This window comes from Neolamprologus brichardi, chromosome 5 (assembly GCF_056152115.1).
Source record: "Neolamprologus brichardi isolate AB-2024 chromosome 5, ASM5615211v1, whole genome shotgun sequence".
Taxonomy (NCBI): domain Eukaryota; kingdom Metazoa; phylum Chordata; class Actinopteri; order Cichliformes; family Cichlidae; genus Neolamprologus; species Neolamprologus brichardi.
In genome coordinates, this window is record NC_142108.1 from 22059394 (window position 1) to 22084035 (window position 24642).

General features: G+C 38.6%; 1 protein-coding gene across 3 annotated transcripts in view; it reads left to right on the top strand.

Annotated features, from left to right (window-relative positions):
* raly (RALY heterogeneous nuclear ribonucleoprotein) overlaps positions 1 to 24288 on the top strand; it is a 115577-nt gene extending 91289 nt beyond the window's left edge. The window contains exons 6-8 of one of the 3 annotated variants that reach the window (XM_006783028.3): positions 4618 to 4737; positions 7846 to 8021; positions 23146 to 24288. In XM_006783028.3, the coding sequence (XP_006783091.1) occupies positions 4618 to 4737; positions 7846 to 8021; positions 23146 to 23274 (425 nt within the window). In that variant the 3' untranslated portion in view covers positions 23275 to 24288. The remainder of the gene's footprint in view (positions 1 to 4617; positions 4738 to 7845; positions 8022 to 23145) is intronic. The other 2 variants (XM_087841334.1, XM_006783029.3) reach the window with 2 other exon arrangements.
* The last annotated feature ends 354 nt before the right edge of the window (positions 24289 to 24642 follow it).

Here is a 24642-nt window from a genome sequence, read left to right on the forward strand (position 1 = left end):
TTCATTAAACTTACATTGCAAATTGTTTTGAAGAGAATAAACAAAAGCCTTTTTTAACTGTAGATTTTTGGGGGGTCTCAGAACAGTTTTTTCCCCTCCTAATGGCCTAATGCTCGCTGATATGAACTAAGTTGTGCTTGCAGTTACACAGGACATCCTTAAACAACTGGACCTATGGTCAACGGTATGACATTTTTATATTTCACATGATTTTCATTTGACTATTAATAATTACTACCACTATTACCGCTCGTTTTCATGCTCCCATATAGAAAAAGCCATTCATGCTTTTATGTGCTTTGGAGACTACATCTGCTACCTCTTTTCTGGGCTAAATATGAAAAAATTATCTTTATTCCCTCCAATTCAGAATGCAGTTAGAATGAGTAGAATAATGAGCCAGTCCTGGCTTCTCTACAGTGTTCCTATGTACTGTATATTTTGGGATTTATTTTTGAATTTTATTTTGCTGATCACTTTTGGAACTTATCTGGGTCTGGCCCCGAGCTACATAGGAGAAATGTTGAAGTCATATCCACCAGTTTGCAGCCGTAGAGCTTGAGCTGGGGGCTCTTCTGTTCCAAATCAAGACTTAAATCTAAAGATGATCCTGCTTCAACGTCAAGGGACCTCAGCTTTAACATAACCCACATGAGGACATAAACATATTGAGTGTAATGAAATACACTATATAAATAAAATTGCCTTAATAAAACATTTTTTTAAACTTTTTTTTTTACTTTTGAATATTTGTTTTTTAAAATTGTTAATAAAGGATAATTAAATAATTATCTAGTAATGGCCCAGCTTTTAGATTTGTATTTACATGTGTATTCTTTTCTTTAAACAAATAAATCTTGGTTTTCTTGCTTTATTACTTTAGATTTTGTGTATCCTGTTTTGCATTCTAAGCATTTTTTAAGTAAGTAAATTTTTATTTATATAGCAGTTTTCAAGACATGGATCATGAAGTGCTACACGACAAAAAAGATACCAGAGCAGTAAAACAGTTAATGTTAACCAAACTCCAAAAAGATGAGTTTTAGTTGTTTTAGTGGATACTTTAACCATTATTACTCACTTCCATAACAATTTAGCACATTTCATGCAATCTTTGAAGATTTTTTGAAGAATTGAAGAATTTACCTTTCAAGCTGTGATAAGCTTTTGTTAAGAGTCATCTATGTATACACCGAATAAGACCAAAATAATAATTTAAGCTCTATCAATCATTTCCAAAAACTAATACATGGAAAGGTGTTTTTTTTCTTGTTTTTTTAAATATTAAAACTATCATAGACAAAGCATTAGCATGGTCACATCCATCACAGCGCTGCCTTGAAGATACTTCCCTCCAGCATGGAAATGGGAAACAGATGGACCCGTTTTAGCGTTTTGACTTTAGCTTTGACATTTTAACAAACCTTGGATTAAGTTAGGAATTCAGAAGTCTTAGTTGTAGATAGAAGTGATATGAACTTCAGCGACTTCTCTGTCCAAAGAACTTTACTAAACCCCCCCCCCCCCCCCTTTTTTTAAAATAAAGAAGTTATCATCGGTTTTAAATGGTAGTATCTTTTGTTTTCCTGCTCACTGTTGACCACCTTCAAGAATATTATCTGTGCATTTAAATTCAAAAGCATAGTGAAAAATTAATTTATTGCATCAATACAATAAATGCCAGTATCACATTTAAAATATATATAGTCATGTAGCTTCATACAAAAATGATTTTGTTCTATGAAATAAAAAAAAAATGCTGTTACATACAGCTACATGTAGCCTTTTTCTTTTTTCTTTTATAGTATTCAGTTTATTTCTGTTTCCTGCGGCTTTAAGAGAATACTTAAATAAATAATAATACACTCATATTATTAAGTTATCACTGTAACTATAAAAAAAACAGTTCTTCTTTTATTAACTTAATGTTTTGTGAGGATAATAACACATTATGTGTACCCAATTCTCTTGCAGCCTTGAGGGGTAAGGGGTTTATATGAGCAAAATGCTACAAGAAACTAACTAAATCAAATTCAAATTTCAGGGGGTCATAGAAAGGAATGGTGCATCATTACCTTTATGGTACAGTCATGAATTGGATCCAGAGTTGTTTTTTTGGTTCTGGTTCTTCTCACACAGCCGTCCAAAGAGGTGAGACTCTCCAGAATTCAGCAGGCGCCAGGCGTGGGTTGAACAATGCGGATTAGCTGAATGTTGGCTGGAGTTGACGTCACAGTGTGTGGGCTGGGAGATATTAAAGGCAGATTCTGGGTCCCTTTTGTTTGAAGTCAAATAACTCTAATAAATTCATTCATCAAAATTAGACACTTTAAGTGTGAAAGGAATCTCACGTGCTGGACAACAAAATAACAATTCTCCAGATAGGGCAGCATTAATGTAGCAGAAACTGCGTTGCTCAGGTCGATTCTTTGTATTGAATTGAGCTTGTGCTTATTCGAGCTTAAAGATCAAAAAGGTATACATAAGTTACTCAGAGAGAAAAAGTCAGAGTTTTAGTGATTGTTCATAAAGTCTTCAGTAGAATAAATGTAAGACCAAAATTAATTGTCAGACACCAGTGTCTAATGCCCGAGATGGAAAAAGGCAAAAAGCCATGGCAGCACAAGCAGGCAACAAAAGACTGCCAGGTCTTTTGTTGCCTGGGGTCTAGAGTCAGAACAACCTTCTAAAAGAGCCTGTGTGAAAAGGCTTCGGGTTGTGCCTGCATGTATAACTTGTAATGAACAGACAAGCTGTAAAAGGCAGGGGGGGTGGGAATTCTTGAGTTTGTGTGCGAGTGAGAAGGGTGGAAAGAGTGAAGACATGAAGTCCTGGTAACAATTTAATTTCAATAATCCAATCATCAATTTCTGCATGACAAGCCATCTTGTCTACTTAAAAGAAAAAAAATGTATTTTTCCCCAGTCCTTACAGCGACATGCACAGCTTGAGTGCAGCTTGTGTCCAGTTGCTTCTGGTGAAATCTTTACAATCTTAACAGCCATCAAAGGCAAAACACCCATTAAATCTTAAAACTTTTATCTCGGTGATTCTGTGTGCTGTAAAAAACAGATCTTCCCTAGAGGTCGTGATAAGTGGTAAAGAGAAACTAATGCCAAGTCACTGCAGCGATGTGTCGATTTATTACTAGCTTCTGGCAGGCCTCTTATCTCAAGGTTTGTCTTTGTGTGTGAGGCTGTGTGTGTGTGTAAGATCACTGAAAGGTCATCAAAGGGTTCAGCTGTCTTATTTTTATGTCAAACAGAGACGCATCTTTTGGATTTTGGATGTGTACTTATCTGTTCCATTGCCTTTGATATCTTTATTGTAGGAATAATAAAGGGAGCATTTTTCCAGACAAAGAGTCTGTCAAAATTCAAAGTTAAAAACAAAAAATGAATTGCCCTGTAGGTTTAATAGGATTAAACAAAGACGGTGAGGTTGTCACTACTACATTACAGTAATAATAAACTTTGGCTGAGAGAACCAAATTGTCTGCATTTAACCTTATTCAGGGAGGCACGGCTCAGCAAGGTAATGCAAGGAAAGAAAAAATGATCTATTTATACAGTATTTTTCACAAACAAGAGTCACAAAGTGCTTTAAAAAAGGGGCACACAAAACTAGAATTTTAATACAATGTAATACAAATACAATGTAAAACTAAAAGAAAAGGACAGGACAACAGAGTAAAAGACCAGAAAAGAAGGACGGGGGCAGAAGTGAGCACACAAGAGGTACGCTGGTAGAGTTAAAGGGGAAAATGGAAGGCTAAATAGAAATAGTATCACACTTGAGTAGATTTCCTCACATTTCTATTTTCAAAACACAGACAAGCTTTCATCCGTTTGATCAGAAAAATCTATTAAGTTCAGAGAAATACATCAGAGTACTTTGATTAAAGAAAAAGATGAAAAAGTTTAACATTTACTGAATAAGACTGTAATTCATCACTTTGATCCACAGCAGGATATTTGTCTGTAATGTCATAAAATCTGGCACAGATGCTCATGAATCCCAACACGCGACTCCAGATGTTCTTGGTGATCCCCTGACTTTATCTCCGGTGCTGCTAACACATCAAGTTTTTGACTAGCACATGATGAAGATCAAAATATATTTACGGATTTCCATCAAAGCGATCAGAAGAGGGACCTGATGTAGCCAGGGCCATAACTTTGGAGACAGTGACACATTTCTTGTGCAGTTTTGTCGTTGTACATCACCGCCATGGATTTTAAATCAAACGATCAGGATGTGATTAAAGTGCAGACGTCCAGATTTAATTCAAGGAGCCTAGCAAAAGTTTTGTATTGCCTGCTTAGAAATATGAGAGATGAGATCAAATCAAAGAGAATCTAAAAGTTTAGGGGGGGGGGGGACTTTTTTAAAGGAAAAAAGGCGCAAATGAAGCTTCAAAATAGGATCAAAAATGAAAGATGTACTGTTATAAAAGGAAAAAAGATAATTTAAACAATAGTGTGTGTTTAAAAGTGTGTGGATCTTTCATTGCAGGCTTATCAATCAGGACATGGACACTTGCATCCCCTCTCACCTCCCTCCCCTCTGTTTCTGTTTCTTCATCTCTGTCTATGTTTGTCTGTGTCTCTCTATCAGCAGTGAAAGGCACAGAGCTTCAGGCGATAAAGTCAGAGTTGACTCAGATTAAAGCCAACATCGAGGCTTTGCTGGGCAGACTGGAGCAGATCACAGAAGACCCACACATAGCTGCCACAGGTGACACCCCCACCCCACACACATACATACCTTACATTATAAATGAAAGCATTCAAGGAATTGGAACTCTACAAAACCAGTGCACACTCTGATTATGCTAATCAGAGTTAAACAGTAGTAAAATAGTAATGGTCAACTAAACAAATGCAAACAATTACCTCATTTTCAAGGGGCCTTGACTTTGTCCCTGTGATTTTGCACTAGCTGAGTAAAATCAGTCATTGAACTGTATAGGTCTTCCTTGAACCTTGGAAACCATTATTTGTTTCTAATATCTGTTATTTTTCTTCTTTCTTTTGTGTCTTAGTGCAGCCTTTTCTCTTATATCAACATTGTTTCCGCTTCACCTCCAAGCAAACTTGTTTCTTGTATAGAGCAAAGGGGGTCTAGCTGTAAACAAATAGTATGCAGACTGGAGGCAGCGAGCATGAGCCCGCTGATTTAAAATGAGTCTTATTTACTAACATACACATGGCGGTAAGACAAAAATTGGCCAGTGTGCACGTGTCATAAAACTGAACAATTTTGCACGCAGAGTCATTTTTTTTTCACATCATAAGAACATTTCCATACACATTATATGAGGGGCCATTAAATTCAGTAATATTTGTCTGCTTACTGAGAAAGCTGCTCAAGATCACCAGTATCAAGGTTACAGCACAGTTTGTTTGTTTGTTTGTTTGCTTTTTGGTGTTTCCAACCAACCTTGGAGTCTGTCCTCTTCAGGAATCAGAATTAGTAAAACAAATAAAAATATTTTCCTGGCAGCCACAGTTTTGTGAAGGGAGCAATGGTGGAAGTCAGATGCAATTGGACTTTTTCTACTTCCAGAGTAATCACAGCATTTGAATCGTTCTTCTTTTGTATAAAGCTTATGGTTAGGACTGGATCCCTCTAACTAACCCTCGCTTGGTTAAGCTTAAATAGGCCTCGGTTACAGGGAGCTCCACACAACGCATGGCCCCAGTTTGTTTGTGTTTTTTTTCCTCACTCACCTCTTTCCACCTTCTCGCTTTTGTGCGTTTGGTCATTTTTCATTTGTATTTTGAAGTGCTGTCCATTTCAGTTTTCCAGCGTTTGGCTGGATTTGAGTTGAGCGTATAGCCTTGTACACTTCAGAATTCATCCTGTTACTCCAATCATAAAATCTAGTGATTCACTTCCAGAAAACTGTATCCTCCATGCTTATGATCGTGAGATGTTTTTTTTCCCTTCTCCATACTTTTCTCTTCCCATGATTCTTGGTTTCATCTGTCCAAACATGTTTTTTTTGTTTGGTTTTGTCCCTGGGGTGGGAAGGCTTTTTCTTCTGCATAACCAGCAGTTTGCAGCTTGTTGTAAACCCTCTCTATTTGAAAGCTGAATTCTCAATGGAGAAAGCAATGCCTTCACCCTCAAGACTGTTTTTGACTGAGTAGGTGTTGTGAAGGGTTTTTCTTGTGAAAGGGAAAGGGAAAGGAAATTCTTTGATCATCCACTTCAGTTGTCTTCTGTGGTCTTTCAGGTCTCACTGAGCTGGCCAGTGAATTCTTTCTCCTTTAAAATGTATCACATTGTTAATCTGGCCAAATGTGAAGTTTTTTGCTATCTTCCTGATAGTCCATTTTGTGTTTTCAGCCTAAGAATTGGCTCCTTCCCTGGCATCAACCTCTCCTTGGACTTCATATTGAGAATTTCAGTGGATAGCCAACAAACACAAGTTGAATGCTTTGAATCAACATCATATGTTATATTGAAATAACCTCACTAGGCCATGCATACAGTATAAATCAAAGCCTTATAAACTATTTGCTACTTCACCGCTCAACTAAACAAAGTAATTGTAAGTGTTAATAAAATAACCATCGGCCTTATAAAACTATTTATATTGTAAAACTTTAGAGAGAGAGAAACATGAACAAAGAATCGTTAAAAGGACCGAATTGGTCAAAAGGACTAATCACTGCAGCAAAAACTATACCAATATGTGATTACAATACTGACTATAAAATAATAATAATAATAAAAATTAAAAAAAAAAACTTAAGAAATACAAAGGCACAAGCAAGCAAGTCCAAGATGAGAAGAAATCAGAAACAGTTGACTTGTATCTGTACGAGGAGTCTGGGATGCAGCTTTAGAAACACAAAAATGTTGGTGTCTGTGTTGCCTGATTCCAGATTTCTGAATGGCAGCCCACCTTTGAAACTTTGCCAAACAATTCTGAAGCCTGCTTTTGCTCTTTTCCATAGATTGGGCCTATGCACAAGAGGAAAGTTGCTAAGGATGGCTGGAACCTTAATCCATTTGTTTTAACGAGATTACTGATGCTTACTCACTTTCTGTACTTACATGAAGATGTCTCTTGATTTGATAGTTTGGCAATAATGCTTACCTCTTCCAGAGTGTTTTTGACTTGAGTAGGTGTTGAAAAAGGATTTTTCTTAAAATAAACTATAAATAAAATCTATTGGTAAGACGAAATGTTGCTTCTGAACAAATAAAGAAAGCACACAGGGACCACAGGAAAGAAAGTTTGTATGATTAAGTACCACATAGCTAACATCTTGGCTTGCTACAGCACTGAAACAACACTAATCAAGTTCCCAAATGAACTTGAACTTTAATGCTGTCATTATTCTCTCTGTTTTTCGTAACTATGAAAGGCTCTTCTGTCTACAAGCTTTTAATGGAAAGGCCAATAGACATATTCCACAGTCCTGAGTTTATGTGGGATTTCTGAGGCTTCAGCCATTAGAACTCTTTAAAGATATGTTCTGATGTTCAAGGCTTTTAGTACAGAATTAAATGTTTGTGTTTCTCTTACAGTTTTACTGCAAGAGGGGTAGTAACAATAGCACTTGCCTGACTAAGACCATTGAACTGTTATCCTGCAAAAAAAGCAAAGCAAACAAAAATTACTCCTTCCTTCTGGATTGAATTTCCATTCTTTCTTTATTATTTCATGAGGCCTATTTTCAAATCAGATTACCCTGTGAGGACGGCCGTGTTTTCTTTCCTCAAAGACATCATCAGTATTTGTAAAATCTGATCTACAGTTTTCGCAGTTGCAGCTGCGACATGTCCATCTCACGTTTGGGTTTCTTGTGTGTGTTCGCGTTCATGCAGATTTGATCAATACAGAGGAGTGCAAGAGTGAGGAGGCATGGCAGGGAGGGGAGGAATCAAGTTCAGAGCTTGAAGATGAGGATGAGCAGAGACAGAACAGCGAAGCTGAAGAGGAGGAGGAAGATGAAGAAGAGGAGGAGGGAGAGCACACACAGGATGACACCCACAACCACATGGTGAGTTAATGTGACAAACAGTAGTGTGATCTGGGGTAACCTAAGTCGAGACTTCTTATTCACACAAAGATGATTTTAGTGCAGGATTCAACCATTTGAGCCCTAATTAGTTGATTTTCATCAACAGAATTCAGTTATATTTAAACAGTATCAGTTTATAAAAACAGTCATTACAAGATGCCTTATATATAGGTAAATATCCTACAATATTACAGACATAACTGCAATCATCAGAGTATCTTCTATCATTTTCCCTGCATTACATGCATCTTATTATTTTACACTGATACTACATACATTTAGAGCTTCTGTTGTAACTGCAGGTTTTTATACAGTTTAAACTGAATGACAAAAAATAAATAGAACAAAATTACAGGCCATCCCACTATATCTATATATCTATCGAGAGAGAGAGAGACATGGGTGGTTTGGATTCATAGGAGTTGTTCAAGGAGAAAAGGAAGCACTGACCCTTTTCTTCTGTCTTATTATCTCATAGTCAGGCATGCAGTGGCTTGCAAAAGTTTTCGGCCCCCTTGAACTTTTCCACATTTTGTCACATTACAGCCACAAACATGAATCAATTTTATTGGAATTTCACGTGAAAGACCAATACAAAGTGGTGTACACGTGAGAAGTGGAACGAAAATCATACAATCAAAAATAACTGAAATAATTTTATTTAAAATTCACAAGATAAAGCACTGGCCTTGGCATATGACTCGACTTGTGTTTTTACAAATAAATAACTGCAAAGTGGGGTGTGCGTAATTATTCAGCCCCCTGAGTCAATACTTTGTAGAACCACATTTTGCTGCAATTACAGCTGCCAGTCTTTTAGGGTATGTCTCTACCAGCTTTGCACATCTCGAGACTGAAGTCCTTGCCCATTCTACTTTGCAAAACAGCTCCAGCTCAGTCAGATCAGATGGACAGCGTTTGTGAACAGCAATTTTCAGATCTTGCCACAGATTCTCGATTGGATTTAGATCTGGACTTTGACTGGGTCATTGTAACACATGGATATGTTTTGTTTTAAACCATTCTATTGTTGCCCTGGCTTTATGTTTAGGGTCGTTGTCCTGCTGGAAGGTGAACCTCCGCCCCAGTCTCAAGTCTTTTGCAGACTCCAAGAGGTTTTCTTCCAAGATTGCCCTGTATTTAGCTCCATCCATCTTCCCATCAACTCTGACCAGCTTCCCTGTCCCTGCTGAAGAGAAGCACCCCCAGAGCATGATGCTGCCACCACCATATTTGACAGTGGGGATGGTGTGTTCAGAGTGATGTGCAAGTTCCATTTTGGTCTCATCTGACCAGAGCACCTTCTTCCACATGTTTGCTGTGTCCCCCACATGGCTTGTGGCAAACTGCAAACAGGACTTTTTATGGTTCTCTGTTAACAATGTCTTTCTTCTTGCCACTCTTCCATAAAAGCCAACTTTGTGCAGTGCACAACTAATAGTTGTCCTATGGACAGATTCCCCCACCTGAGCTGTAGATCTCTGCAGCTCGTCCAGAGTCACCATGGGCCTCTTGGCTGCATTTCTGATCAGCGCTCTCCTTGTTCAGCCTGTGAGTTTAGGTGGACGGCCTTGTCTTGGTAGGTTTACAGTTGTGCCATACTCCTGCCATTTCTGAATGATCGCTTGAACAGTGCTCCGTGGGATGTTCAAGGCTTGGGAAATCTTTTTGTAGCCTAAGCCTGCTTTAAATTTCTCAATAACTTTATCCCTGACCTGTCTGGTGTGTTCTTTGGACTTCATGGTGTTGTTGCTCCCAATATTCTCTTAGACAACCTCTGAGGCTGTCACAGAGCAGCTGTATTTGTACTGACATTAGATTACACACAGGTGCACTCTATTTAGTCATTAGCACTCATCAGGCCTATGGGCAACTGACTGCACTCAGATCAAAGGGGGCTGAACAATTACGCACACCCCACTTTTCAGTTATTTATTTGTAAAAAATGTTTGGAATCATGTATGATTTTCGTTCCACTTCTCACGTGTACACCACTTTGTATTGGTCTTTCATGTGGAATTCCAATAAAATTAATTCATGTTTGTGGCTGTAATGTGACAAACTGTGGGAAAGTTCAAGGGGGCCAAATACTTTTGCAAGCCACTGTATGTAACAGGCAGCTAGCAGAGCAAGCTGCAATCCAATACTCTCTCAGCCCATTCACATCGCTTATGCTGCTTGTTAAGGACACGTTAGTGTAATTTCTCATTATGCATAGTAAAATCTTGTCAAAAGAAGTAGTATAAAAATGAACAAAAGTCCAAACGAGGAACTCAGTGGAGTTTGTGGTATAAAATCCAAACCCAGAAGGCATCCTTGTGTCTAAAACTTTGTTTTTAATTATCTAGTTTTGTTTTGATTTTACTTTTCGTAGTCTACTCTTGTAGTTATGTTAAGGTACAAAAACTGAGAAAGGCTTAGGAAAAGGTCATTCTTTGGGTTAAAATATACCCTTTCTGAACTTTTACTGTGTCAGAAGGCAAACGTTTTTCACATGCAACAGACTTCTCCTACATATATTTTTTTTAACTTTAAAAGTGCTAGAACAGTGGCATCATGAGTGGAAGAAATGTGTCCAAGGTCTCACTGTGTTGATTTAGGATGTAGAGGGGTTTCTGATGCACTCTGTGAGATATGCTGAAATATGTTATACCCGCAACATACTCGTTAAGTAATTCAGTGGGATCCCTATTATGCATCAGTATATGACAATTGGACCAAAACGCATCTGAAATACTATACTTATTCGAAAATGTAATGCCTATAAAAGCTGTGGAGCTTAAATGCTAGTAACTTCCCATACATAATTTAGCTACAGATGACACAATTTGTAATAAAGAATAAGAAAAATCTATCATGTGAAATGCTAATTATATCCACGTTTTCAGTTCCTTATTTTGTCCTAAAATTTTCCATAATAACAAAAACTTGAATAGATGTAATCAGTATTGTGTGTTTTGACTCTTGGTTGACATTCTGTTCTTTCTTTAATGTATTACATTTGTGTTCCATTTATTATTGGATAAATACATCGCTAAAGCACAAAGATTTGTTTAAAGAAAAAAATTTAAAGTTCAGTATTTTTGTAGATTTGTGTTGCATTGTTGTGGTTCTCAATTGTGTACAATGAGGATTCGTGCAACACATGGCAGACACATTCAGTTCCCATTTATCAAACAACTTTGAAATAACCTGGGGGTAGCTAATCATGTTTGGAACAAACAATTCTAGTCACTACCAGATTTTCAGTTCGAAAGATTGAGTGTCTTAAGACTCTGAGGCAAAATCTCTGAAATGCTTTGAAGGGGTAAGTCATAGTCAGTCTGGACTTCATCTAGTTCAACCAGATGAACTTACTAGAAATTACCAAACAAAAGCTTTGCACTGGTCATGTAAAATTCCATAAATGTCACTGAGAACTAGGCTTTTGATTCAGAAATAGTTTGATCAGATTCACTGGGAGCTCCACTGAGTAAACTCACCCATCTCAACAAGTGCTGCTTTTGTATGTGCTCAAAATGTGGTCATAAATATTTTGTACTTGTAAATCAGGATTTGCATGTGCGTAAAAAAGATTTGTGTGTGGACTTAGCCAAAAAAAAAAAAAAAAAAAACACCTGCAAGTTACAAGTACAAATTTTGACCCTATTTTTCTTCCTTTCATCTGATTGGTCAATGTCATGTCAATCACAAATGTAACAATCCAATCAGAGAACAGATGGGTTTGGCTGTCGGAGGGGCACTTTTTTGAACTGCAGGTCTTTGAAGGGAATAAATGCCCTTTTACATGCCAACCCAGCGTTTTCCCCATCACCACGAAGGAAAACAGTCTGTGGTTGTCCGAGTTTGGTGATTTTTGTGTCACAGGTCTACGTGTTTAATACAGGGACTTCCACAGCCTTCTCAATAGCGCTGCGGACCGGGGGGGCAGCGTTTAAGAAATGACAGTCTTCATTACAAAGCTTTCTTCATTATGAATTAGTATACATGTTTTTATTGAACATTTGAAGAACTAGCAAAAAAGCCCAGAAACTCTTGTAGAGGACATAAAGTCAGAGATAGAAACGACAAGGAATAGGTGCATCTAGTACAGGTAGAGCTGCTGCAAAAACCCACAGAGCTCAGCAGCCAGCGCAACAAATTCTGGATCCTTTGCTTTTAGTTAGCAGTTAGTATTAGCAGCACATCCTGCATTCGATGTGAAAGGACTTTTATGCTGCGCACTGTAACTCACAGCAATGGTCCCGGGTCAGCCCTGACTTTGTGTTAAACTAATCCTAAAGTAATAATGGTATTTCTAACCACTGATATACCACAAATTTATCCTTTCAACAGCTGCTGAAAGTTAGGGGATCTAACTGCTATCGGATATTTATATAGAAATCCTCCAGCTTCAAACTGTATCACCCTCCAGTCCAGTCCAGTAAATGAATGCTCTTACGGTAGGCCAATTTCTTACTTTAATCCATCGCAGTCTTATAGTACCAATCCGGGAATTTTAACATCCCACACCAAAACTTTATTCATGACTTGTTTTCTGCTGAATTAACTTCTGTAGTGTAGTTTTCTGAAACAAATGAGTTTATTCAGCTGATATTAAGTTAATGGGCCGATGGCATTTTAAAAGAATCTTAAATGTGACTGTGGTTAAAGTATATAAAAGGAGTCAGAAATAATATTAAAAAGATGGAAAATCTGAACAATGTGAAACTGTTTTCTCATAAGAGCGGAGGAAATTTGCAATTTGTGCAGGCTTAGGGCAAGAAGTTATGAAAATAACACATAGCACTGTGCAAATGTACACACACACACTCATACACACAGCACAGTCTCTTGCGTGCCTTTGTAAATATACGAGTGACTGAAAACATCCATGGTTAACAACATAAATTTAAAGCTGTGGATTTGATTAAGCCCAGGTCCTTATAATGTTACATGGTTTAATCCCCAATTTCTGCAGCCTGCACTGATTATGTGTAGTTACACAGACATATTACTGTATATTGTTGTATATAAGGGAAACAGTGTGGCACTCTATGAGATTTATTTTTCTTTCTTTCTTTTGATTTACCTGCACATTATCTACCACATCATAACATATATAACCAGCTGTAACTGTATATTTAGATTCATGTGTGGTTTTGGAGCCAGTATACAGACATGTTCCTCTACATGAGTACTACTTTGGTGAGAACACAGTGTACAGTATATCTGTATAACAGTATTCCAGGCATTTTCTTACACTTACCCAATTCAGGGTTGCCTATCTCAACAGCCAAGCGGGTACAACCATGAACAGGTCACCAATCTGTCACAGGGGCAACACATCGAGGGACATTCACTGTACACACTCACATTCACATCCATGGGCAATTTGGACTCTCCAATTGACCTAACACTATGCATGTGTTTGGGCTGTGGGAAGCAGCAGTACACAGAGCGAACCCATGCAGACACAGCAAGAACATTCAAAATCCACACAGAAAGGCTGCAGCCAGATTGAACCCACGATCCTTTTGCTGTGGGGCAGGAGGGCTAACCACCACTCCGCCTTATAACAATATTCAACATAATAAATATGAGAACAGTGTTTACACTGTGTAGTGATCCCCATACTTGTATTCCTGCGAGAGTAGCGTTTTTGTCATCTTAGAAATTCTTACATCTGGATCCGAGTGTTGACATAGCACGCAATTCCCTGAAATTGTTTGGAGACACTTCTAAATAAATCCTGATACATGCCTTTGCATAATATATGAAACATGAGCACATATGTATATATTTTTAACTGTCTCTTTCAGCTTCTGTTTGATTAGATCTACAGATCTCAGTAAAAAGAGAGCTTACAGAATCTCACTGGAGCAAATCTGACTGTCTAAACCAGGGGTAGGCAACCTTTCTGATGGCGAGTGCCATTTAAAATTTCCTCAGAAGTCAGTGTGCCATATGATTGCATTAGCAATAAATTTAAAAACGCTCTATATGAACAGTTACACACTATATAGAACCACTTTATAGAATTATATTTGTTTGCAGTTGGCAGCTATCAGCGAATAGTTATCAGCTACTTTAAAACAAAAAAAAGACACTTTTTATCCATAACAAGAATTCCATAACAGCAAATGAACTGTACAACAGAAAATACAAATGCTATTTATGGTCTCTTCACAACAATGATAAGAAAAATAAACTAAGCCAATATGGCATGTCTGTTAATACAGAGACACACATGTTATGTGATCTCTGGTCTTCCACTCAGAGACACAGGTCTCAGAGTGTCCAGCATTCAGACGGCTACCTGAGGACACTCATGTGAGAGAAAATCTGCTCCCACAGATATGTAGAGCCAAATACTGTCAATAAGGCCTCTGCAATGTTCTGAAGACAGTTAAACTTGTCAGGTAGTGATGTCCAGCAGGTGAAAATGCAAGCTCCATGAACACGCACAGCTGTGGATTCCAGCTGCTTCGATGTTGCATTAACTGGCATTAACTCAGCCAGTTAATGTGAGACAAATCTAGCTGCTCATTAAAGATTTCTGGTTTGTTCAGAAAATAAAACATTGGTCCATAGACCTGAAAGTCCCAAAAATGCATTGTGTCTCGAGTCTACGGATGTATCTGTGTATTTCCGTGGTGCTGATGCTGTGCTGAGCGAACAGCTCCTGAAGCTTTTAAAGTGTCAGAATGTGGAAAGCTAACAACGTCCCTCTTACCAGTAGGCTAAGTTATTTTTAGCCAATTACAAGCTGAATCTGGTAGTTGGAGTTATTAGCTAAGATACCGTCATTAAGAAGAGGCACAACTAATGTGTCTATGCGAGCTGATTTGCGATGTGCACCGCTGGTGCGGCCATTTATTTTTTGATGCACCTTCTCAGATTAATTCACTGCATGTCGTGCCCAGGGCTGGACTGGGACAAAAAAACAGCCCGGGCATTTTGACTAGAGACCGGCTCACCAGGTATTAAAGCCATAAAGCCTTTGAATGAAAACAAACGCTGTTGTGACAGTAATGTACAGTGTTGTTGGTATATGTATGATTTCTATACATTTTACATCAGATAAAAACTTTGATTATACGATTAAGATAATTATTTAATAACAGCCAGACATTTTAAATGAGAATAAGAAAGTATTTCTTAGTGCCCCCCTTTCCCTGTTAATGCCCTACCTGGCCCCCCTGTAGTGATGCGCGAATCATGAACGAATCGTTCAATACTCGAGAATCACTTTACTGACTCATGAATCATGATTCACAAGCCAAACTGACTCACTGACTCATCCCTGTTGCTGTTAGCAGCAATATATCTAGCTTATAATTAAAATTGTGGAGAAAAACACAACATCCAGTATCTTAACAAAAACATTTCTGCTCTGAACTGGAAGAAAAAACCCTGAGTAGAAGCTCACATCAAGACAATAGCTCCTCGGTTCACAGTAGCATCGCTCTGCTAACATGCTAACAGCACATTTGAGCTACTCACCCCCTCCCTTCCTGTGCTGAATCGTAAGCATAAGTGAATCACTCAGGACCATTGACTGTAGAAAACATGGACAACGCGTATCTCTGTTCGCGAATAGCAGATAGAGCGTAGGCTCTGAGAGGACGCCCAGCGTTTACCCTACGAAAACACGACCGAGTGTTTTAACCTGACAGCCTGAGGTGTTCTTCAGTAAACTGGACTACCCGACAGAAGGACCTGAGGCCCCGCTGCACTTTTTCGGTAAGTTAAACGTGTTTGTAAGCTAATCCGTAACTGCCGTCCTTAGCTCGGTCCTGAGACCTAACTAGCTAAAATGAGCACTCGGCTGTCAGGGTTCGTTTAGCTAATCTGTGCAGGTGAATGAATTTACTAAAGAAATCAAGAGAAATGCCCCGGACTGCTCAGTCACTAATTACTGTACTTTTATTACAAGTATTATACTGTAAAAGCAACAGGCTGCACCCTGCTTCAGCTCCTGTGCAGAGCTGAATATTAAATATGTGCAAACAACATGTTTTCAGTCTCTTGCCACATCTGTAAAGACAGTAACAATTTTTTTAAAAGCTTGTACTTCAGTAACTCCTCATTAATCAGGAACTATGGATTAAAGTACTGTAGTGTACTGTAATACTGAAAAAAATGTAAGAGAAGAACTTCAGATCCTGAGTGTGTGAGGACAGAAGAATCAGCTTTATTTCAATATTGAGGGATAAAATTTATATCTGAGTTTGATGGTTCTGTTGTCTTTGTGATTACAGGAGCTGCCCTCAGATTCAGAGCTCAGCCCCATCGAGTGACAGCAGACAGATCATCCAATGTTCACATGTTAACTGCAAAATGAACTGATGAAAACAGTACAAAGGTTAAAGTACCACACATGCTGTAGTGAAAGCTGCAGCTATTTTATTGATAAAGTTAAAGACAAAAAAACAAAAGGATTAATCACTCATGTAACTGTGTCACTATATATCAGCATTAACAGGACCTCAGTTTGGTGTTTCACAAAGCTGCTGATCTCAGACCTGCACAGCTTCCATTTTAAACACTTGATGTGCTCAGCTGTATGAAGAGCATATGAGATTTTCTCTAACACAATTAAATAAAACCTGATGAAGGTCAAAGGTCGTCACTTGTATGTTGAACTACAAACTTGTCATCTGGAATTTTTTCACAGTTTTTTTACACATAGTGTGTTATTTACCATAAAGTGATTCAGAGTTATTCATACCAGAGTAACCAGAGAGGATCACATATTTTTAAATATATAACTTTCTACAGGACTGAATATAATATCTTTATGTAAAAGTCCGGAGCCTCTGGGGAGCATCTGAGTATTTATAACATTACACAAACCAAAGGTCTCATCACAGTGTTCCTGAAATGCTGGGTTTATCCATCTCCTGGGGCGGGCCTACAGAGGAGTGCTGAAGATTTCCCTGTGAGGGAGCTGCTGGTGAAGATCATGAGTCCTGCTTGATCAATGCCATGAGCTTCAGTCTTCCTGCTGTTTCTTAAATGATGCCTCTTACAGCGGGTCAACAGAACTTCTGGCACAGGACAGCTGTGATGAAAGAAAGGGAAGAAGTTTCTCCAAACCTCTGGACCCAGGAAACCCAGCTTGGTCCTGATGGTCTCCCTCACTAGTTTCTCTCCAGGGTGAATGTAGCTGTTGATATAATATGGACTCTATTATTAAATGAAAAGAACAAATTAGACTACACTTTGCTTAGGCTGCTGCCCCCGCGACCCGGCCCCGGATAAAGCGGATGAAGATGGATGGATGGATGGAAGAACAAATTAGACTACACTACTGAAACGTTCTGCTGATGTTTTTAAAGTCTCCATGTTACCAGGCTGTAGAGGACTCTGAAGATTTAAACAGTTTTAGATCCATTACACTCAGTCTTATGTTAAAATCTCAAAGGACAGCATTACATTTTTGATATTAACAGTAACTCTGGGCCTCTGTAGAGTGTGCAGCTGATCTCATCGTTGTCTAAAAATGGATTAAAAAAAAAAACAAGTGTTGAAGACTATTAAGAGTAGCAGGTGTGTAGCATCACTAACTAGCTAGCAACAAGTCTCCAACACAGTGCGTATGCTAGCGGCTAATCTAACTAACGAATTAACAACAGAGTGATTTTAGACCTATAAGATGATAAGCTGTGTGTCTTTTTATAACAGTGACATGGTTGTATTTACCTTAATTAAACGAGTCTTCAGCAGTGTTGCCAACTTAGCGACTTTGTCGCTATATTTAGCGAGTTTTCAGACCCCCTAGCGACTTTTTTTCTAAAAAAAAAAGTCGCTAAAAAAAGACGTGAAAGCGCATATCGCTTTTACTCTCAACAAGCAGCGGGTGCTGTAACGCAGTCAGTTCTTCTTTTACTCTTATGCTGTTTTGTGGATCACAAGGTTTAAAACTACTTATAAACACACACACACAAAGTAACTCCATAGGCAGAGTGCCTATTTCGGGTCACTTTTGCCGGTCCAAGCCCGGGTAAAGGAGCAGGGTTGGAATTGTGACATTAAAAAAACAATAATTGCTAAAATAAATTTAATTTGTAGTTCTAAATAAATTCTAAATGTATTTAGGATGTTTTTTTACTCACTTTATGTCTCTTCCACGATGTTATTTCTCTCTCCAACAACATAGATTACAATTACATTAGCATGACCAATAATGCAAATTAGGTGATGACGTCATTTAGCGACTTCTAGCGACTTTTAGGACAGCCAATAGCGATTTTCCTTACTGAGGAGTTTGCAACACTGGTCTTCAGTCGCGGTAAACCAGCAAAAAAACTCGTGCAGCCGGGCTACGTAAAAAGTGTAGGGGGGCGTGTTTGCGGTCACGTCCAGCGGGTGTGTGGGCGGGAGCGTTACACAGTCGCTCCACCTGAAGTCACTACTGCGCAGACTCTGGCTCCAAATTTGCAAGATGGCAGCCTCCACAAGCGGGATATTTTGGCTTCATTTTTGCACAATGGTAGGAGGCGGGGTCGCGTTGTCCATGTTTTCTACAGTCAATGCTCAGGACTCGCTCACCCCCTCCCTCCTGTGCTGAATCATAGAGCGAACGAATCACTCACTCACTCAGTGGCTGTATCCCAATTCAGGGTCTGCAGCCTTAAAGGCCGCATTTTAAGGCCGATTACGTCACAGCGACGCGACGAAGGCTGTCCCAATTCAAAGGCTGCTTGAAATGCGGCCCTCAAATGCGTCCTTCATTTCCCTGAATTTTAAGGACGTGGCGGTGTAGACTTCGTGGCCCAACATATCCCAGAATGCATAGGGCAGTGGTGGGTGTGGATAATTTTGCCGAAAAAAAACGGCGGATGAGGGCGCCCGAAGAGTAACTTAGTAAACTAAGTACTGAATATTATGTCACTTATTTATGTGCAAATGTTTAATAACGAAGAACATTAAAACATTACTGTTGGCCACATGTCGGCAAAGTTATGTGACATTAGTGACGTTTGTACTAACTTGGTTTTAAAGCCTTTACTTTAAAATATACACCGTTCAATAGCTGAGCTTAATCTTACAGAGAATGATCAAAGCTCATGTAGAAACAAACAAACACATGAACAAAAGATGTTCTCTTTCATTTCTGTCAAACAAAGCTGTATGAAACGTTTCCAGCTGTTAGTATCATGGTTGCTAGGCAACCTGGGCGGCGCAACGGAGGCTAGACCGTCCCATTTCACAAGTCTCGCACTTCCGGCCTTAGCGGTCTTTAAGTACGCGGCCCTTGAGGATCGTTGAGGCTGCGTACTTTAAGGCTGCAGACCCTGAATCGGGATACAGCCACTCACTCACTCACCCACTAACCCCGTCCCTCCTGTGCTGAATTGTAAGCGTAAGCGAATCACTCAGGACTCGCTCACCCCCTCCCTCCTGTGCTGAATCATAGAGCGAACGAATCACTCACTCACTCGCTCACCCCTCCCTTCTGGCTCACAGCTTCTTCTTCTTCTTGGTTGGCAACCAATGTTAAGGCGCATTACCGCCCCCTGGCTCACAGCTCAGTGGACATTTAGATGAGAAATATATATTTGACACATTTAAGGAAAATACTAATAAAATAAAAATAAACAAAATAAATGTTTATTAAGCAATTTTGATAGGAAATTGCTTAATTTTAGAAATGTTTTTGCTCTTTTTTGCTCTATAAAATAGTTGTTTTCTTTTAGAATCATTCATCTTAGCAGTAGGATTTACATGAAAAGAGAAACAAATTAAGTTTGAGTGAAAATGTAAATTTTTTGCACTCTCTGGTCAACTGACTCAGTGAATCAAATGACTCAAAAAACCCAATTCACTTTGGTGAGTGACTCATTAAAACTCAATTCAGTAAAAAGAATCAAATTTACCATCACTAACCCCCTGGCAAAACTTTGCTAGACCCGCCCCTGCACAGTTACCAGCTGTCAGCTACTTAGAAAAGGATCCTGGTGTTATTTGTCTCTCAGAAAACAGTTCATAACTTCCCTTCAACTCATTCACCTAAAAGGTAAACATGTTTCTCCATCACCTGTTCAGCTCTGATGATTCAATAAGGACATCTCCTGGTTTCATCTTCATGTTTCCCTCTCACCAGATAACCAAACCGATATCATGACCAGCAGGTTTTACAGCTGTGGCTCCAGCAAACATCAGCTGATACTAGAAATTAATATTAAATAAATTCTAACATTCTAACAACAGCTGATCAAGCTTAAACGTGCTTCTGTTGTTTAGCGCGACATCCGTCAGTTTCCTCTTTCTGGCGCAAAGTGGGCAATAAACAAACAAGAGAGAAAAGCCGATCAGCTGATCACTGATCCATTTCATGATCAAAGTAGCAACAGGAGAGAGAGGGGGAGAGAATGAGAGAAGAAGAGGCAGCTGAGCAGCATAACGACACAATAAATCCTCCTTTGTGTCTTTTTCCATCCTAGACAAACTGCGTCCCTTCTCAGCTCAACACGAAACGCGTAATAATTTCTCTGAATGCGGGACGATTCCGTAGTTTGTACGGGATGGTTGGCAACTCTACTAACTAACCTTATGAATAAAATAAAGTTCACTATCAGTAACATCATAGCACCCACCCAGCTGTATAGAAACTCTGTCATGCTAGCTAGTACGCAGTACGAGTTATTGTAGCTGACTGTAAAAAGTCAGCATAACGAAAATAAACTCCACCTAAACTTGCTTTATATCTGACCCAGATAGACTGCAGGTCATAACTTCTTACCTGAAGTTCAGTTCACCTGACACTCGGACCAGCGGCTGCCTCGGGTCTCTCCTCCTCCTGCCTCCCCTCTCCCTCATCCACCTGCTGGCCTCCACTACTTGTTAATTTTACTGAATCTGTGGAAGCTCCACCATAGCCACCACCAAACAACTGAGTTATTTTTTACACACCGGCCAGCATCTGGCCAATCCACCACCTTTCATTGTTTATACCGTTCCAAAAAAAAAAAAAAATCATCGGCCCACCGAGCAAATGCCTGGTATGCCCGATGGCCAGTCCAGCTATGGTTGTGCCATCAGTTAACCCTTCGCGTGCCAACTGTGGCACTGCTAGACAAGGTAAAGCAAGCAAATCAAACTCTAACACAGATGTGACATGCTGATTTTATATAAATTCATGAAGTGAAATTATTCTATGTTCAGCATTTGTTCTATATAATCACAGAGGAGTTATAATATTTTTTATTTGATAATATTAAACAGAACACCATTGATTTCGTTATGTTACAAAATTTTTTGTTTGTTTGTTTATTAATTTATTTGACAATTAAAGTTCACATGACAGAGCAGTCCATCATAGATTTGCTAACTTTGGAAAAAAAAAACATTAAAAGACAGATGGGTTATTTTACCTTTAGTCAAATCAGCATCTTTTTTTTCCAAAATGCAAACAACATATGATACAGATGTTTAGTTAGTATATTGAGGCATTCACATTACATTTTTTTTACATTCTTTTATGCTTTTTTTTAACCTTTTCTTCTCATTCTCTCCTTTAATAGTTTTAAATGTTGTACTTTCATATTGTATTGGAGTTTTAGTGTCTTATTTAACAACAGCAATTTCACTGCAGTCATGCTGATTAATGTACATTGTCACTAGCAAAAGGTTACACTTCCTTGTGCACCACACAAGAAAGACAACTGCCTTGTTATCAGCAGACAAGACAGCAGTTCACAAATCACTAATAGTTTTATGTGCATGTAAGCAGCGCTGATGAGCTTCAGTACTTTTCTGCATTAGCCTTACATTGTTCAGCTTCTTCAATTTCTCCACACTCCCACATCAAAGCCTTTGTACACACAGGGTACCTCGCACCCTGTGCAGATGTAGCACTTCCCTTCACGTCATATTTTAAGCATCATGTCCATCATGCTGTTCACATATGGGCTCCAATGTACGCATCAGCATGAAAATAAGCAACTGTGTAATGAAAAAAACAAAACACAACTGAAATTTCAGCATGACAGACAACTATTTTACTATTTATTTATATATTTTTTAGATATCACTGTTTTAGAAGCAAACCTTTAGATATTGACCAGAACAGGAGATATGTTCAAGATAATATACAAATAATCAGTAATAATAATCATCATCAAATTTGTCTCCTATAAGACTTAAGCCGTGTTATAGTGTTCTGTGGCACTGTCGTTAGTATGTGGTATTGTAATTTGTCTCTGTCCTATATTTAGAATAACACCATATTAACAACTATTTCTCCTTTGTAAATAGAGGAGAATAAATAACTGAAAGCTAGTAAGCCTGTCAGAAATAGATTAAAATATTTTATATCCAGCAAGTCTGATTTACACACCTGATCCTTCCACCATCAATCATGTCCACGGGAAAATTATACTTCTGACATGGATTCCCTGAATTTTTGATAGTATTTCAGCTCTGTTTCTAAGTTTCCCAGACTCTTCTACTATTGCTCTTCCCTCTCTGTTGATCTATTATTGGGAAAAATAGAGGAGTTGCTCAACAGCTTCAACAGAATAACTCCCTGCCTCTTTTTCAAAGACGCATATTGCATCCTGTTAAACATGAACAGGTGGGAAAAGAAGCTGAACTGACTGTGCCTGATGTATTACATCATTAGAGCCACAGTTTCTCAGAATGTCAAGAAGTAAGAATAATAAGCTGAGAGTCATAAAATATTTGAAAAAGGGAAGTTGTCTATCACATTGACAACCTCAAAAACACACATGGACACAACACAGTCATTGTTGTGACAGAGTTTGGGTATTAATTAGTTTTATTTGTGACACTGATATGATTTTGTTTCTATAATTTGGGACTTATTTTCAGTGGAAATTACTAATAGCAGTAGTAGTAGTAATTATGAAGATGTATTGTTTTTTACTTTCATCAACCAAGCTTATACTGGACTATACATTAATGCAACATCCACTGACTATAAATCAGAATCAGATTCAGAAATACTTTATTTATCCCCAAGGGGCAATAGCATTACTCCCTGCTTAGTTTCTGAATGTTCTGATGAATTTGCATGCACTTTTTCTGAGATAATGATGTTTGCAATGCTTGCTTTGTACCACTTTTGTGAACTATTCTTCCCTCTTTGTCTTAGGTATTAGGAACTGTGGAGGGAGAGACAGAAGGGGAGAGAGAAAAGCGCTCTGGACAGACAGAACTAGAGAACAGAAAAGGAAGACCATCAAACAGCAGGGATCATGAGACTCACAAGCTCACTCACTAACACAGACAAAACTGTAAAAACACAGCAAAGAGATATACTTGACACTTTGTCCAAGCCACAGGAAGATAATAAAACAGCAGGTTACTGCCTGAGTGCATAAAATGAATTACACACACTAGCACACCAACACACACATTGATATGAAGAAGACAAAAAAAAAACAAAAAAACTTAGCGATGGAGCCAGATTCACTGTGTCAGAGCAACAGGGGGATAGTAAAGACAGCAGGCTGTTGTCAAAACACATCTTAAACTGACAGATTCATTCACTCACAGAAGAGCTCTCTTTGGGAAAGCTGGAGCTTGTCAAACCATCTGTTGCTTTATAAGGCCATAAAATATGACTGAATGGACAACATATAGAGATTGTTATTTTTAGTATAGATTCTTTAATATCAAGGTAAAAAAAAATCCCGGGGGCTATTATTGTTGCAGAATTATTTGCAAGAGTTGAGCAGAGAGTTGCATACCTCAATCAGTGTGTGAGTAATCAGATTTGTAAACATGTAAAAAAAAAAATCTTCAAATATGTACTGAGATTTGTTCATGTCTACATCAGTCATGTATTCAATCTGTGTATGTTTGTAATGACATTTGTAATCAAATCCCAGCACGCGTAGATTATCTGTCACATTTTGCAAATCTAAGCATGCACACCAGGACTTTTCTAATCGTTCTGTTACAATTATAGCCTCATAAAATCCCAAATATCAAGTGACAGTGTTCTGCCAGGCCGGGCTAAAATTGCAAGGGAAATAGGATGGTAAATGCCGAACATCATGCAATGAACTAAAAGACAACATAAAAAGATGCTGATGAGCAAATATTTCACATGTGCATGTATTCACTGTCGCTTGGGTAGTATAGGCTCTACACAAATAAACCAACATGTAAAATTAACCAGACAAGTACACAAAGCAGCAACATTTTACTTGACAGTTTCTGATGGATGGAGTGCTGGAGGGCGTATATATGCTTGACGATTCATGCTCACACACGTGTGAACATGCATACAGTGGGGCAAAAAAGTATTTAGTCAGCCACCGATTGTGCAAGCTCCCCCACTTAAAATGATGACAGAGGTCAGTAATTTGCACCAGAGGTACACTTCAACTGTGAGAGACAGAATGTGAAAAAAAAAATCCATGAATTCACATGGTAGGATTTGTAAAGAATTTATTCGTAAATCAGGGTGGAAAATAAGTATTTGGTCACCTCAAACAAGGAAAATCCCTGGCTCTCACAGACCTGTAACGTCTTCTGTAAGAAGCTTTTCTGTCCCCCACTCGTTACCTGTATGAATGGCACCTGTTTGACCTCATCATCTGTATAAAAGACACCTGTCCACAGCCTCAACGAGTCAGACTCC